The sequence below is a fragment of the Mus pahari genome, chromosome 7 (genome assembly GCF_900095145.1).
Source record: "Mus pahari chromosome 7, PAHARI_EIJ_v1.1, whole genome shotgun sequence".
Classification (NCBI taxonomy): Eukaryota; Metazoa; Chordata; class Mammalia; order Rodentia; family Muridae; genus Mus; species Mus pahari.
In genome coordinates this window covers 19,696,038-19,713,461 of record NC_034596.1, presented here as the reverse complement: position 1 = coordinate 19,713,461, position 17,424 = coordinate 19,696,038, and the positions used below count along the sequence as shown (strand labels likewise).

The following is a 17,424-nucleotide window of genomic DNA, read 5'->3' as shown; positions in this document are numbered from 1 at the left end:
CGCCTCTGCCTCCCAAGTGCTGGGATTAAAAGCATGCATCACCACTGTCCGGCTTTGCTACCATTTATTAAGGGACATCCTATCCCTCACATTATTCTATATAAATTAAAAAAAAAAAAAAAAAGAAGTTGCTGTTTCTGGCAGAACGACAGGACAGGTGTCTGGAGTCAAGAAATGGCAGAAACCAGTAGTTGTGTATTACAATGGTGCCATTCATTATCTAGTTGGTTTTTTAAATTTTTGTTGGTTTTGAAATAAAGGTCATCAGTATCCCACTTGCCCCTATTATTGAGGCTTTTATATATCTGGTGTAGGCAGTCACTGAGGAAAAAGCTTAATAAAATTTAGGTTCCTTATTATATCAAAACATCTTGCACTTAGAAGCTTGTAACTAAAAAAACCTAGGTGTAGGCCCAGGCATGGTGGTGCCTGCCTTTAATCCCAGCACGTAGAGACAGGTGGCTCTAGGAGTTTGAGGCTAGCCTGGTCTATATAGTAAGTTCTAGGCTAGCTAGAGTTGGATGGTAAGACCCTGCCTCAAAAACCAGTAAAAAATTGAATAGAAAGCTGATGTGGTAGAGTGTACCTTTAATCCCAGTGTCTGGGAGGCTGAGACAGGTAGCTCTGTGACTTCCAAGCCAGCCTGGTGAACCTAGTGAAACTGTCTCAAAAATGAAACCCGGGCTGGGGATGGCTCAGAGGTTAAGAGTGCAGAAGGCCCTGGGTGGGTTCCCAGGTATCACGTGAAAGCTCACAACTGTTTGCAACTCCAGTTCTAGGGGATCCACCACCCTTTTCTGGCCTTTTCAGGCATTGGATGTATATGATACATATGTATAGATATAGGTAAAACACCTGACATGTAAAATAAAAATAAATCTGTAAAACAAAAACTAACATTATAGTTAGGGTTATATTCTAATGACAGTCTTGCTTTATAATATGCATTTTGATTTTTAATTTTATATTATGTACATATTTTATATATGTTTTATAATATATATAAAACATACATAATATGCATAAAAGGACTGAGAATGTTCTGTAAAGTAGGCATCACTTTTCAATGTCTATTGTAATCTTAGGACAGAGTAACAGCAATTTAGACACATGTGCTGAGTTCCGAATAAAGTATGTTGGTGCCATCGAGAAACTGGCTGTGTCTGAGGGGAAGAGCCTTGAAGGACCACTAGACCTGATAAATTACATAGATGTCGCGCAGGTGAGTGACAAAGCAAAGCTAGGTTCCAACTGAACCATCTGGCAGCTTAGCGGGCAGCCTTGAAGAAAAATGTTTCTCTTGGGTTCACTGCAGGGAGCTCACCATCTTTGGCTAAAGCTGGATCTCATCCTGAGTTGGCATGGAATCACAGATGGTGCAAGGGGCCCTGGAGATAGAGACTCACAGAAAGAAACCGCTTTTCTCCAGGCATAGAACATTTTACTTTATGGGGTTAACTGGTATCCTGGTTTGATCGAAGAACTGAATGCACTTACCTCTTAGATTCTGTTTTTCTCTAAAACAATCTTTCAAAGCCTTACCCCACCAAACTGGTTTCACTGATGTAAAAACTCGACACCCCCCCCACCCCCAAACCAAACAAAAACTATCTCTTTTTCTCTGTCTTTTTCAAGACAGTGTTCCTCTATGTGTCCTGGCAGTCCTGGAACTCATTCTATAGATCAGGCTGGCCTAGAACTCAGAGGTCTGCCTGCCTTCTGCCCGAGTTCCGGGATTGAAGGCATGATAGGCTAGCTAGAGTTGGATGGTAAGACCCTGCCTCAAAAACCAGTAAAAAATTGAATAGAAAGCTGATGTGGTAGAGTTTACCTTTAATTCCACTGCCAGCGTATCTCCTTTCTTATACTCCATTTCCAACAAGAATTAAGTGGATGGACTTTGAAAATATACTCAGGTCAGAAAAATCACCATCATCGGAGGGCTAGACAGGCCATTTGATGGTTAAGAGCACAGCGGTTCCTACAGAGGACCCAGGTTCTGTTCCCAGGATGCAGATGGCTGATCACAACCATCTGTAACTGCAGCTCCAGAGGACCAACCCTCTCCTTTGCCTCCTTAAGCTGGATGCTCATGGCACATATACATACAGGCAGGCAATGCCTCCTTAAGCTGCATGCTCATGGCATATATAAATACAGGCAGGCAAAACACCGATATACATTTTAAAAACATCTTTTAAAAAAAAGTCTATGTGCAGAAAAATTAAGATGCCATACTGTTTATAGAATAAAATGATAAGATCTATACATTTACCTTTACATGTCAGGAGGCAGAGGCAGGCAGATATCTGTGAGTCCAAGGCCATTATGGTCTGTATAGCAAGAACCCCAGAACTGCCAGGACAACAGAGACCCTTCCGTCTCTTAAGTCATAGAGATTATGGCTCTGAAGGAAATTACACGGAAAATTAGTCAATCTAACTTGCAGTTTAGCAGAACTTTTGGTAGAGCCTGTTAGTTATCCCTTATTTAGCTTGGAACATGGTCACCTAGACAAAGTGTAAGTGACAAATACTGTTATGGGGAAAGATGTTCAGAACTCTATTAGCACTCTCATCGTTCTGTAAGGATGGCTAAGCTGTTCATCTGCCATAGAGCTTTTTGTTTGGTAAAATGCTATCATCGACAGTAGCATTATTTTGATCCTTGTAATTGTCCTAGATCTGTGAGAAATGGTTGGAAGGGTGTTATTACTCTCTTATATTATTACTCTATTAATATTGGTAGGGCCAAGAGCAGAGTCATCTGGACATGGCTCACTTACTGTCATTTATTGGTCTACAAACCATATACAGTACATCTACTATCTGCCAGTAATATCTTTATTAAGAGAAGACAAACTAGGCAGCAATCTTGGGTAGGTGGGGCCAGCTGATCTGCTGGGGGTCAGGGTATGATCAGGCATCACCCAACAGCTCACACTGGGGATTGACAGTTTTGGGAGTGAAGTTCATCAACAGTTCGTAATCCTCCCAGGACCTGTATCTTAGCAGTCAGACAGAAAACTGTGAGAAAGACTGTGAGAAAAGTGGTCCCTGCTACCTAAAGTCCCAGTCATTCCTTGTCCTGACATGAAGATGAGCTTTGAGGATTTTAAAATCTAAGTAATGTAAGTTTTGTTTTGTTTTCAGGCAAGGTACACAGCCCTGGCTGTCCTTGAACTCACTGTGTAAACTAGGCTGGCCTTGAACTCACAGAGATCTGCTTTCTTATGCCTCCAGAGTTGTTAGGACTAAAAGTTTGCACCAACACACTTGGCTTAATAATGTAAATACTTTAATGTCACCAGGATCTGTGGCTAGGATCTCCAGTTTCCATTAGCGTTGACACCACAAAAGGACAGAACAGTACACAGGGAGTGATCAATCTGAATTTGGGGGGATCTGAGGCAGTGATAACCAGATTCCAAATGCAACTAATGGAACCTAAGATGCTCTTGTGGTTTTACTGTGTGCTGTGATTATGTTCACTCTGAAGCAAGATGGAAAGTTGCCTTTTGTTCCCTTGGAAGAGGAGTTCATTCTGGGCGTTTCTAAGTACGGCATAAAAGTCTCGACCACGGATCAGCATGTAAGTGCAGTGCTCAGTAAGTACGTTCTGTGAGATCAGGGACCCCAGCCTTTAAGGGCCACACTTGGACTCCTGTGTCCTGTGTGGTTGCCTGGTGGCTGGTGTTAAGCTCTGCTCATTCCTGAGGGCGAGTAATGAGCCTCTGTTATATTTCCCACATGCATGTGGGCCCCCACTGAGTTTCATCTAGGGACTCCCTGTCATTTGAAAGTAGCTGTTGGTGGGTGTGGAGGCCAGGGAGCGAGGTGGGGCAGTTTAGATGACTTTGTTCCTATTTCTCTGGGTTTAAACAGGAAAGTGTAATTCTGAAAGCAAGTCACCCTGTAACTAGGTATGCCAGTGTCCCTTGGGCTGAGAAACTGAGGTGTCTTTTCTCCCAGATCTGTGCACCTACCTTTTTAAGCCTTGTAAAGCACTTTATGTGTTTCCCGAGAACTGAGAAGCAGTGGCACCATGTCCCAGCTTTCTGAAGGTCTTGTGATTTCCACAGGGTGTTCTGCATAGGCATGCCCTGTATCTAATCATCCGGATGGTGTGTTACGATGATGGCCTGGGAGCTGGGAAAAGCTTGCTGGCGCTCAAGACCACAGATGCAAGCAATGAAGAATACAGCCTGTGGGTTTACCAGTGTAACAGCCTGGTGAGAGATCTTGGTTTGTTCCTATTCAATAAATGAAATGGTGAGACTGTGATCTTCCACCACCTTCAAAGGCCGAGAAAAGGCTCTCCCCAAGGGCCATCCTCAGAACGAATAAACCCTGGGCCAGTAGCTATTCAGACAGGCTTCGAGATGCTTCTGCTGGGCAACACTGACCTGGCTGGTCCGGGTCAAAGCTCCCCCTACTCCCCAGTTGGCATCTCTTAGTCTCAGGCTTCCTTAGCACCAGCCGTTACTGTCTGCTGTGTCTGCTGGAGTGCCGACTAGCTAAGCAGGTACTGATGTTTGGAGGAAGCACTGTGAGGTAGGCAGGTAAAGCTCCTGGAGAGGTGTACAGGCTCTGTACCCAGTCTTCTTTTCAGTAGTTCCTTGAGAATTCTGTACAATGTGTGTGGGTTATATAGCACCCTCCACCAATACTGTATCTCTTCATACAATCCAGGAGCAAGCCCAAGCAATCTGCAAGGTCTTATCCACAGCGTTTGACTCTGTGTTGACCTCTGACAAGTCCTGAACTCTGCAGGCAAGCGGAAACTGACCCACCGAGAGCTTACCTGTGCCTACATCCATCTGCAGCTGTGGACTATTAGAGGGTGTAACGCCCTGACCTTTTCTAAAGAGTAATGTATAAAATATTGGTTTTATACTCAAAGGTTTTTAACAGTAGGTCAACTTCCAATAAATTACCTGCTTTCTGGACAAAAGAGAAACCTTGGGGTCTGGACAGCACCAATATGGCGGCTCAAAACTGCCTGTAAGTCCAGTGCCAAGAGATCCAATTCCCTCTTCTGGCTTCCTCAGGTACCAGGCATACATGTATACGTACATACATACATACATACATACAGCCACACCACATACACATAAAAAATAAAATCTAAGAAAGATAAAGAAACCTCTGTTGTCTTTTTTAAAATGCAAATAAGCTTAGTACTGACGTGTCACCCCAGTTTGCTCTGAAAGACTTGCACCCTGTAGCTTCCCAGGGACTTGGGATCACTTGCTTGGAACTAAGACATGCAGAGATTTGGACTGGGGAACCTCAATTACACGTGACCTTGGAGTGACAATGTCAGCTTGGGACAAAAAGCACCCTACCAGAGAGATACTGTCAAGACAATACCCAGTACACTTAGTTTACCGCAGTTAAGAGAACCTTGGAGGACGCCTGCTGGTTGCTGGGTGCTAATAGCTAATACTTTACAGACGAGAACTATGTCCATTTAAAAGTACTTTATTTTTTTTTCCAGTCAAATGACTGGTTAACAGGAAGTCAATTTATTAAACATGCTCTAATTATAAATCACTGCATTAAGGACAATGAAAATAATCCGTTTAGGTTATACAGTATATACAGTTGCGCTGCAACTAGACCAAAGTAATCAAGTGAATGAATTGAATATCATACATCTCAAAATAGCATTCTAGGCTGCAGGTCATTCTCCACCCTCGGTAGATCACATTAGTCTGTGCACCCTATTTCTGAGTCATCTTCCCTCCAAGTCAGACCTGATGGAAAGCGGCAAAAAATAAAAAAATAAAAAAAATAAAATAAAATAAAAGAAAGAAGTCTGAATTCCGCAGCTGACTCGTGAAATGTAAACTTTAAATATAAATAGATATCTACAATGCTTTCCTTTCAGTTGCTTTCTCTTTTCAATTTGCAAAGAGCAAGTAACAGGAAGGACAATTAGGAGGGACGTCAATAGAATTTCTCTTCTGGTAAAAAGGACTATCCATTACTGCACAATAGTGCCACCAAATTAGAGAGTGGAAAAATATTTCCTAGGTATTTATATACCAGTGAACCTGATAGATTAGCTTGGGACTGGAGTTAAAATGTTGACATAAATCAACTAGATTCCTCAGAGAACTGGCACCAGGTACTAAAGACCGATGATACAGATGTGTGTAGGGGTGGGGGGAGGCACCGTAAAAGGTATTGGGAAGTGCAATGTGCAAAATGCATCTGTTCACACTCTTAAGTCTATGAGAAAAGTGACTAGGAGAAGGGCTAAAGGGACAGAAATTAACAAGTAGTGAAAAACAGATGTAGTGTTAGGGGAGCAGGGGGAGGGAGAGGGGGAGGGGGAGGGGGAGAGGGAGAGAGAGAGAGAGAGAGAGAGAGAGAGAGAGAGAGAGAGAGAGAGAGAGAGATATCAATTACAGATCTAACACGTTTTCACCCAGAATCTGAAAGATAGGAAGCATTCACTATATAGCATCCTAAGAATTCCAGTTTGTCCTGTTTTCCTTGAAAGAAACAGAGAGCTCCGAGCTTATAAGAGCCTTGCACAAAGAGCGTAAAGAAGGGGCTGCTTCAATCAAGTGTGCCACTTCCAGCAGCAGCATCGCCTCACCGTCAAGCTTAACCCTCAATCCATTCCTTTTGCTCAAACTCCAGCTTTCGTGCAAGCCTTATGCTTGCCTCTTTCATTTCCCATATCCTAACCAATGCTTACTGTTATTAAGTAGAGGTATGACAGTCAAGTTCATGAAACTAATGAGTTTTGATTTTTATCATATATAATCTAGTTCCCCTCCCCCACCCCACATAGTGTTAAGTTTAGGAGTGATGTGATGGGCTTACATAGTGTAACTGGGATGTTTGGGGGCACTGGGCTCCCCAAGATCTACAGATTTCTGATATGTTCTTGAATACAAACAATTGGATAGGCTAAATTTCAAGACAGTGTAGCTACCATTCCTTTTAGAGAATCCTATTAAAGACAAGAACTAAGCTGAGCGGGTGTCCTCAGGAGCTGGGAGGGGAGGGCGGGAGCACGCACCAGGACATGGAAGAATGTGCTTACTGTGGCCCGCACCACATATTCTACTCCTGTGTGACAGGGGACGCTGAATGAGGCAAATCCTAAAACACCCAGGCATATGAATTAGTCTAAAGAACTGCTCTGCAATCCATCATCCTTAGTTTTTAACCAAATTCAGGAACTGCAGTTTAAAAATACCTGGTGTAGAACAGACTGCTGTTAGCTATGTTGTAATAACCCATCAGTAGTATGCTAGGTATGATTGTTCACAACACGGGTCGTACGAACATGCGGGACATCATGGCAGCTGCCACCTCACAGACGGGGTCCGGAAAAGTACAAGGCTAACGTATAAATTGCCAAGTTGCTTTAAATAGACACTGGCTGAGTTTCAAAGGAATACATGTCTTTAAAGGTGAATGGATGGCATTGGTGGACAAAGTCCAGGGTAGGGCGACAGACTCGGAAGCAGTATGGTGCTGGCTTGCTAAACTGACTGTGCTAAACAAGATAACCAATGTCAGAATTGGGCTAAGGAAAACTGTAAGAATCCCCCAAATTTGTTTAAGCTGTTTTTAGGCTCAGCTACTCCTGGAAATACAGGATCCTGGGTATACAGTTAAATAGCTTCTCACCCCCCCCCTTAAGGAAATTCTGCTTTTCCTAGTAAAAGTATAGCAATGTTTCATAAAAACCACAACTTATTAAAACAACAACCTGCTTATATATAAAACTCGCCTCTGAGTTTTCAGAACGGGACAGTATCATAGAAAGATGGGCTGCCGTACAACACGGTCCGTGAGACTGGTTATGGCTAGCCTTGGTACCAGTAACAAAATGGAACATAACGGTTAAACAAAGGCTTTTGTTCAGTGGCAGTTTAGTCAGCAATAAAGTGCACGAACGATACGGGAAATGCTCCTTTGCGGCTGGGCTCTCCATCGATGTGGCCGATCTGAAATGAGCAAGTTTGGGTTACAAGTCTTACAAACACGGAGGGGCAACATAACACCTGTTCAGAGGAGTCTTTTCCGCTAAAGGATGATAGAAAAACCGCTGGCTGTCCTTTCTTTTTCCTTCCTGTCTGTGCTTGCTAGAGCTCCTGCCTCCACCCACAAGCCTCGTACACCCTCAGATGGCTACAGGTGAACACAGATGTTGCCTCTGGGCCCCAGCAGTATGGAAGACAACAGGGAAGTCATCTGGCCCACTCCCCACTTAGTATATGAATAAAGAAACTATACTCAAAGGCATATAACTTGGCAAAAATATGATGTGTCTCCATTCATATTTTATCAGGCATTTGTAGAAAGGCTTAAAAACCTGCAGTCTGAGCTGGGGGTGGTGGCGCATGCCTTTAATCCCAGCACTCGGGAGGCAGAGGCAGGAGGATTTCTGAGTTCGAGGCCAGCCTGGTCTACAAAGTGAGTTCCAGGACAGTCAGGGCTATACAGAGAAACCCTGTCTCGAAAAAACCAAAACAAAAACAAAAAAAAAACCAAAAACAAAAAAAAAACCCCAAAACCAACCAAACAAACAAAAACCCCAAAACAAACAAACAAACAAACACCATGCAGTCTGGGTAATAAGAGAATTATAGCCACGTACAATCTCAGCCATGTTTACGATATTGGCAAACTCTAAAGGAAAACTGCCAAAGTGTGCTGTTGTTTTTTTCAAAAACAGCACTGAGAACTGTGGGTCCTTGGGAAGGGTGGGCTCTCTAGTTACGGCTAACATTTACTTCTTTTGCACCTGTCTGAATTTTCTGTACTTTGGAAATAGATACTTTACATATGGCTAAGCCTGTGTCAGGTCAGTGTCTCATTCATAACATAGTATGCAAGATGGTGTGATTTCATGTCTGCTTCCACCTGATGGGTGTTGGTCTGTGTTTACGCTGAGGGGCAAGGTCAGGTTCTCAGACAGTGCTGGATTCTCACCAGGCCTCGCCATGCGCAGGAACTTAGCATGTAGAGGAGTTGGGAGTTTGGTAGCTATGGCCCTTAATGGGCCTGTGCTGAGGGAGGCTGATGGGAAAGGGCATCTTCTGTCAGTTGCTTTAAGAAAGGCAAATGTGATGCCAGGCGGTGGTGGCGCACGCCTTTAATCCTGGCACTTGGAAGGCAGAGGCAGATGAATTTCTGAGTTCAAGGCTAGCCTGATCTACAGAGTGAGTTCCAGGACAGGCAAGGCTACACAGAAAAACCCTGTCTTGGAAAAAAAAAAGAAAAAGAAAAAGAAAAAGAAAGGTGAATGTGATCAAGCCAACAGCAGTGTCACCGACTCACCAACAGAGAACTTAGGGGTTAGATCACAGAAACGGCAAGTGGTGGGTAGGTGGGGCTTGCAGGAGGGGCAGTTACAGATCAGTTCAAACTGCCTGCGACTGTCAAGCAAAATCCTCCCCAAGTCCTGAGGTACCTTTTGAAATACTGCTTTGTCTATGCAGCAGAGCCATGAGTGGCCACTGGGTGGCAGCTCCTGCTGAGTGCTTTCTGTGTAAACCCCATTGAACTGGTTAATTCCTTAATCCCACCCCCCACCCCCACCCGGCTTATCACTGCTGCCTCTCATGGCATCTTTGCCACAGTGCTGTGGACAAACTTCCTCTCAGAAATGATGTCACCCAGGACTATAGACCCCAAGCACCTGCTGCCAAGGTCCTCAGCTTGTAAGGGGTTGAGTATGAGCTGCAAGGGCTTCTGGGAGAAGCCCAGTGTCCATGCCACTCTTATACTATCTGGATGCTGAGCAGCGTAAAGCTTTTGTCTGGTTCAAAGAGGCATGAGGACTCCGCCCTGGAGCCCAGCTCTCTGGATGCCTTGCTCCATAAATTGGCAGTGAAAATCTGGGGCCCCAAAGCTCTTGGTTCAGGTCAAGCATGCTATGAAAATGTAGCCTAAGTGGTCTACCCACCATTATAGTGAGGTGTTCACCCGAGGGACAGATCAGGCCCACTCAGAGGAAGGTGCCCACATAGGAGATACCAGAGATGAGGAAGGCACTGCTCATCAGACTGGTAGCAGCACTAGATCCAGATTGCTTAGGCTGAGAGCTTCCACTGTTCACAGGCCCCGTGGCCCCACCCTGTCTTGTGCACAGACCCCCATGTCCCCACCCTGACTTGTTCACAGGCCCCGTAGCCCCACCCTGTCTTGTGCACAGACCCCCCATGTCCCCACCCTGACTTGTTCACAGGCCCTGTAGCCCCACCCTGACTTATGCACAGGCCCTATGGCCCCACCCTGATTGTGCACAGGCCCCGTGGCCCCACCCTGATTTGTGCACAGGCCCCGTGGCCCCACCCTGATTTGTGCACAGGCCCCTATGACCCCACCCTGTCTTGTGCACAGACGTCCGATGGCCCCACCCTAACTTGTGCACAGGCCCCTGTGACCCCACCCTGACTCACCCACCACTCCTGATCCTCTTCCCCATCCACAATGATCACATCACCCTCAGAGAAAGTCAGCTCGTCTGGGTTGTCAGCCACGCAGTTGTAGAGCGCTTTGACTCGCTTGGGCTTTGACTTGGTCTACATCAGAAGAGGAAATGTGAAGGCTAGGGTTGTAGGAAACCAAGTTCTTAGGCAGAGAACTGGCCTCATGCTTTCTGCTTGCCTCATGAGCCATGCGCCGAGGCTCGGAAACCCACAGAAGTCAAGCAAGTGGGGCTGGCTGGGTGTAGCAGGAGCCTGGGCAGAGGCAGGAAATGAAACACCTGGGGTCTGGCGCTCATGGGGATGATGAGCAGAGGGGCCAAGCTGAGACAGCATCAGAAAGAAGCTCCCAGCCCTTCACCAAGGAGCAACAGAGAGCCAGGCTGCCTCGGAGTCCTCTGACTGGTGGCAGGATAGCAGGCTTGTGCACTTACCGCCTGTGACTTCCTAGGCATGGGTGCTGGGGGCTGCAGGGCCATGGTGTTGGACAGAGGACCCGAAGCTTCTGTTCAGAGAGATCCACTGCGTTAGGGCCACGACAAAGCAACTTGATAGGACACCCCGTCCCCATCCCATCCACTTTAACTGTAAGGCAGTGTAAGAATCACAAGGTTCTATCTGGAAACAGGACTCTCTGCAAGTTTGGTTGTTTCATGAGAAAAGACCTGTATAAGGCAGTGAACTTCCCTCCTTTATACCTGCCCAGCTACCTAGAAATCCACATCCCCCAGCCCCAACTCCACCCCACCCCATCCCTGCAGGATCAACCTGTTCCAAGTTAATTACCAGGTCCTCTCGGCTGTCCTTTGTTGATTAGCGGGGTTGGCTTGTCAGTCCTACCAGGAAAGAAATACAGATTTATTGATCACTGAGGCCACCTGCTCTGACCTTAATCCCCTGAATGATAAGGGACCCACCATCAGTGCTTAAGTTTGTGCTTGCTGTATCCCATCACGTGTGCCTACTCCCTACTCTTGAAAAAAGGAAAGGTGTGGAGCCAAGTGCTAGGTCCTGATCCTAACCCAGGGCAGAAGCTAAGCACACATTCATCATTTGCATATTCCAGCCCCAGCCTGAGTCTCCATCCTGTGAAAGGGAGGGGGCTGAAGCTTAACCCCAGGCCTGGGTGGCTCTGCCAGGGTCTGTGTAGGCACCACAAGTCAGTGCCTCCCATACCTCTGAGCTCCGTGGTGCCTGCCCTGGGAACCAATGTTGTGGTCAAGAGCCGAGCAGAAGCCTATAGTCATGCAATAGAGACAAACAAGTGCTCCTCACAGTGGGCAGAGGGGGCTCTATCAACTGAGACCTGCCACTGGTAGATATGCAGAGAGGTGGGACACTAGCTTTGTTCATTCTCTAAAGGGAGCAGGGTTTGTGAAGGGCCAAGAGAGAAGCTTTTCTCTCAGTTGCCTAGCCAGGCTGGTGGGACCTAGCAGAAAGTAAGACAAACAACGGGGCAGGCAAGCCTTGGGAGGGGCTGAGGAAGCGGGGAAGCAGCCTAGGATGGGATTCTTTCCACAGCAGGTCACTTCCTCAGACACTTCCTCTGCAGCCCCAGTGGGTGCTGGTGTCTGCAACCTCAGGACGAAGAGGAAAAGAACAAGACTTGGTTATAGTCTTATTTTTTTTTTTCCCTCCAAAGGACTGAAAATCATAAGAGCCCAGGCTCAATTTGATTCCCACTGCCTCTGGGCGTGTATGTCCTAGCAGACATTACTAAGTGGAGTGGCCAACTTCCTGTTCTGTGGTTCACTCAGATATGAAGTGCTCACACGAGATACTTAGCAGGATCATAGTCAGCCAGTTTTGTCCTCAAAGGCGATGTAAAACAGAATGCACCCAACACCCACGAGGAAGAGGGATCACAAGTTCAAGGCTAACCTAGGCTAATACAAAAAAGTAAAAAGCCAAATGATGAATTTTTGTGAGTTAGTCTCCGTGGCAACTATTCTGCTCTGTCTGCTACCAAGGTGGGAAGGTACCATGGATGATATATCAGCACACAAAGTGTGCCATGTCAACTTCACTTAACAAGTGTGGTGGTTTGAATGAGAATGGCCCCTATAGGCTCATATATTTGAATACTTGGTCCCCAGTTGGTGGAACTGTTTAGGAAGGATTAGAAGGTGTGGCCTTTGGGAGAAGGTGTGTCACTGAAGGTGGGCTTTGAGGCTTCAAAAGTCCATTCTATTCCCAGTTCTCCCTCTGTCTTGTGCCAGTGGATCAGGATGTAAGCTCTCAGCTACTGCTCCAGGGCCATGCCTGCCTACCTGCTGCCATGCTCTCCACCCTGATGATCATGGACTCTGACTATGGGACTGTGAGCCCCAATAAACTCCTTCTTTTATAACTTGGCTTGGTCACAGTGTCTCTTCACAGCAAGAGAAGAGAAACTAAGATGCAGGAATTTCACATGCCATGAAAGATTCTCAAGTGAAAATTTCACCCACCACATATAAGTACAAAACCCACTGACAGCTTGTGACTCATGGACATAAGCAGGGGCAGCAGCTTGCCTGTAGGCCCGCTCTTGCTGTCTCCTGCTCTAAAAGAACAAATATGGAATGACAGATTTATATCATGTTCAAAATAATTGGAAGCGGGTAGTGGTGGTGGCGACAGCGGTGGTTCCTTTACAAAGAATATACACCATGTCTTCCTTTACATGGAGTTCTACCAGCAGAGGCAACCTGGGTCTATTCACCCAGATTTGTGGTAGACAAGCCACACCTTAACATCATCTGCTTTGTCACCGCATACCTCCCCTTTCAGTTGGATTAAAACCACTGACATGGCACTGGACAGAAAACCCATCCACAGTTCTGGCATGGCTTTTGTGATCCCTGGGGAAGTGGACAGGAGGAGGATGCTGGGAGCTGGTGCTTGCTGGCTAGAACCACTGTCCTATTCTGCCTGGAGAGTGCCAGGAGTCCTCTGCTCCTTGTCCAGAAATTTAAGAGATGACCTGGCACCTTCAAAAGCAGTATGTAGGAACCAGAGAATCCAAGAACATTACAAGAGGAAGAGGAAGGAAACATAGACCAGGAGGCCCAGTCCATGGCCGTCCAGCATAGGGGCTTGGGAAGCATACTTGTGACAGTGTAACTCAGCAGCCAACCTTAATTAAATCACCATTTACAAATAGCATGGTGCGGATGTGTACTTTGGGCTTTAGAAGGATGTCTTGGCAAAGTAGTACAAGTGACATTCTGATTTCAAAATGCCAGACTGTGGCCTGGAGCTGTTGATCAGTGAGGAGTGAGTGCACTCATAGAAGGTGAGAGGCTCTAGGTTCCATCCTCAGTATCATAAAGGAACTAGGATATAGGGAGAGAGAGAAAGAGGTGAGGGAGGAGGGAGGAGGAAGGAAAGAGGAATAGCATATTGAAAATACACTCCCCAAGCAAAACAATTAGAAATGAAAATTCAAACCAAATGCACAAAGAACTGGAAAGGAGAGAACTTTGGAAGCTGGAAACGTCAGGAAGAATTCTAACTAACCTAGTTGACCAACGAGGAGACTTGTACACAAGTGTTACGAAAGTCCTGAACAGTCCTGGGTATATGGTAGTATCCCTGTCAGGCTAAGGACCTCTGGAAGCGGGAGATAGGGCAGGGCAGGCCATGCCATGAGCGAGAGGATTCACCAAGAATAAACCACAACAAGACCCCCAAAGCTAAGTCAGGAGCTGGACTCCCAGGTACCCCTCCCCAGCACACGGAAGACAACGTCCATTCCAGGAAGGGCACAGGGCAGGACATCTCACCCTGGGACACCACAGGCAGCTGGCAGAAACATCTCAAAAGCTGGAGGATCAAGTATAAGATTAATTTTAATGTGACTCCCAGAATTCATACACCTTTTAGGCAGACACCATGAACCTGAGTTGTCCAAGGACAGGGGAATCGCTCAGACTCAGAGTTCCATCGACAAACAGCCCCACCACCTCAGGGAAGCCTAGTGTTGGGTCTGGATACTAAATGTTCCCCTCAAAGGTTCTCATGGTTAAATGTCAGCTGCCAGGTGATGTAATTTTGGGACGTGAGTTCATCCATTGATGGAGTCAAAATCTGGTAGCATTATTAAAGGGGAACAGCAAGCAGGAGATAGGGTCACCAGGGTCATGCCTTTCAAGGATCTTGTGCATCTCTGGCCCACTCTCTACTCTGCTTCCTGTTACTGTAAGGTAAACAGTTTTGCCCACGCTGCCATGATGTTCTTGTCTTTCCATAGGCCGACTGTAATGGAGCCAAATGGCCCGTGGCAAGAACTGTGAACCAAGACACCCGTCTCTTCTTTCAGACTGTTTCTTTTGGCTATTTGTTACAGTGAGGAAAGAGCCAAGTGCAGTCTGCTAGTCAGTGATAACCGTCTAACCTGAGACAGGAAGAGAGGGCACAGGGGCACTTACAGGGAACGCTACAACTACACAGAGGCCCAAACCCCAGAAGCCAGCAAAGAAAAAGCCCACTTCTCTCCCAAATTATTCAGTCCTTATGAAACGAGAGATAAAGTTCCCATGGAACAAAACCCCGATGGTATAAAAAGAGTTTGATTTACTATGAGAATCAACATTTAAAAAAAAGAATTAAGTAGAGAAAACTTCTCTGCAAGCATATTTTTAAGACGGGCACAGAAATGACAGAGGAATTGAAGAAGATGGTGACAGAATGCCAGCTAATAAGAAAACCCCACTCCCCAGCTACAGTGTAGAGCCCAGCTGGGGACCGTGTTCCCAGCCCTGCCTCTAGGTGGCAGTGCCACCAGGCTGGCTTTGGTGAGCCATATGAAAAGCTAGCTGTCACCATTACCTCACCATCTTCAAAACTGACTCTGGCCCAGAGGATAAGGAGGGAAGACTCAGAAAGACACAGGTCCTTGGGGCTGGGGTTCAATTGGGAACACGTACCTGGATTTGTCCTCTGGGATAAGGCAGGGCTGTCAGAACAGTTGTGTTATTTGATAAAAACCAGATGGCACATTTAAAGGGAAGGCCAACTCGGTCTGACACAGGAATGATACTGAAAGTGGCATGGCGTGGGGATTCATGCATTCGAACAGAGAGGTTTGTCAGAGCCCGGCAGGGCAAAGGTCAGGCTGGGGGTAGGACGGAGTGGTCTAGTGGCCAGACCAAAGATCCAACCTGGATGAGACAAGGGGTCAGTGACACAGCAGGGACACCTGGCCTGGATGGGGGCTAGAGGCTGCATGGCTAAGTGTGGGTACCTGAACTGGACTTGGTCCAAGCAGGGAAAGAAGGCTTCAGACTTTAGGACAGGCAGAGGCAGAGCCAGGAGAGTGTTCACAGGAAGGGGCAGTTGAATTGCTGAGCACAGGAGCAGGGTTCTCACCTCTGAGCAAGGGAATAGCAAGTGTGGGGAAACAGTATTAAAATGTATACTCTGGCTGTCCTGTATTCCACTGGAACCCTCTCTATCTGCACTCGGGCCTAGTGTCCAGCACTGCTCATGCACTATCACTGGCTAACTCCCCAGGCCTGGCTTGCTTTGAGGGACTTGTCTTAGGTCCAGGCCTCATGTCTTGAGGAAGTCACACCACCTGAAGAGATCATATATATGCGTGTGGATGCTGCGGTCAGCAGCCAAGATGAGGGCTACCAAATCCATGGAGTGTGGAGACCTCCATGACGCCAGCCTCTACCATACCACTCCCACACTGGGGGACTCAGCTATGGCGAAGGCAAGCTGCTCCACTGTGCCACCGGCAATCCTGACAACAGGACTTGTAAGGCATGTGCACAGCTAGATGGGTATGTCTCAAAACACTATCTGTCCCTATGTGAGCGAAACTGGAGATACTGACATGAACTCCGGGGTCCAACAGAGAAATCTATAGAATACTTAAAGAGACAATGGCACATTTGTGTACATATACATACATTCTGTAGCTCTGACTACATCACCTTCCACCCAGACCTCAACTCTTAGTAGAGTAGCCACAAAAGCAAAGATTCTTGTGATGGTTTGCATAAGCTCAGCCCAGGGAGTGGCACTTTTAGGAGGTGTGGCCTTGTTGGAGTAGGTGTGTCACTGTGGGTGTGGGCTTTAAGACCCTCATCCTAGCTGCCTAAGAAGTCAGTCTTCCATTAGCAGCCTTCAGATGAAGATGTAGAACTCTCAGCTTTTCCTGCACCATGCTTGCCTAGATGCTACCATGCTCCCATCTTGATGATAATGGACTGAACCTCTGAACCTGTAAGCCAGCCCCAATTAAATTCTGTCCTTTGTAAGAGTTGCCTTGGTCATGGTGTCTGCTCACAGCAGTAAAACCCTAACTAAGACAACTCTCAAACAAAATCCACTTTTTTCTATAAAAAATATAGATTAAGAGATTTAGAGATGGGTGGGGGAGGAGGGTAGTGGTGGTTAACAGATGGCTCAGTAGTTAAGAGTACTGGTTACTCTTCCAGAGGATATGGGCTTAATTCTGAACGCCTATAAGATGGCTCAGAGTCATCTTTCTTTTTCTTTCCCTCCCTCCCTCCCTCCCTCCTCTCTCTCTCTCTCTCTCTCTCTCTCTCTCTCTCTTTCTTTCTTTCTTTCTTTTATTTTTTGGTTTTTCGAGACGGGATTTCTCTGTGTAGTCCTGGCCGTCCTGGAACTCACTTTATAGACCAGGCTGGCCTCGAACTCAGAAATCTGCCTGCCTCTGCCTCCCAAGTGCTGGGATGAAAGGCATGTGCCACCACTACCTGACTTGCTCATAGCCATCTTTAACTCCAGTCCAGGAATCTGACACACCTCTTCTGGTCTCCCCAGGCACTAGATATGTAAGTAGTGCACACATATATAAGCGGGCAAAAACACTCATTGTTGGTATCAGGAACAGTCTTGGCAGATTGCCTCTGAACCCAGTGGTGACACCCATAGGCGACAGGGACCTGTGCATCTGTTGCCATAGCAATTATATACATTCCCAGAGTCCACTTCCCGCCCTTATT

The 17,424-nt window shown here is 46.5% G+C and overlaps 2 protein-coding genes across 6 annotated transcripts in view; one reads left to right on the top strand and one right to left on the bottom strand.

Moving 5' to 3' along the window:
* Positions 1–4,948, top strand: part of Itgb1bp1 (integrin subunit beta 1 binding protein 1) — an 11,827-nt gene extending 6,879 nt beyond the window's left edge. Inside the window, exons 4-7 of the mRNA XM_021202383.2 lie at positions 1,086–1,222; positions 3,499–3,591; positions 4,082–4,231; positions 4,692–4,948. Coding sequence (XP_021058042.1) covers positions 1,086–1,222; positions 3,499–3,591; positions 4,082–4,231; positions 4,692–4,763 — 452 coding nt within the window. The 3' untranslated portion in view covers positions 4,764–4,948. The remainder of the gene's footprint in view (positions 1–1,085; positions 1,223–3,498; positions 3,592–4,081; positions 4,232–4,691) is intronic.
* A 519-nt stretch (positions 4,949–5,467) lies between these two features.
* The window catches only part of Asap2 (ArfGAP with SH3 domain, ankyrin repeat and PH domain 2), a 156,684-nt gene continuing 144,727 nt past the window's right edge, over positions 5,468–17,424 (bottom strand). For all 5 annotated transcript variants that reach the window (XM_029541189.1, XM_021202007.2, XM_029541190.1 and 2 more), the window contains 4 exons: positions 11,249–11,298; positions 10,897–10,967; positions 10,436–10,558; positions 5,468–7,975 (listed from right to left, as the gene is read on the bottom strand). In XM_029541189.1, coding sequence (XP_029397049.1) covers positions 7,901–7,975; positions 10,436–10,558; positions 10,897–10,967; positions 11,249–11,298 — 319 coding nt within the window. In that variant the 3' untranslated portion in view covers positions 5,468–7,900. The remainder of the gene's footprint in view (positions 7,976–10,435; positions 10,559–10,896; positions 10,968–11,248; positions 11,299–17,424) is intronic.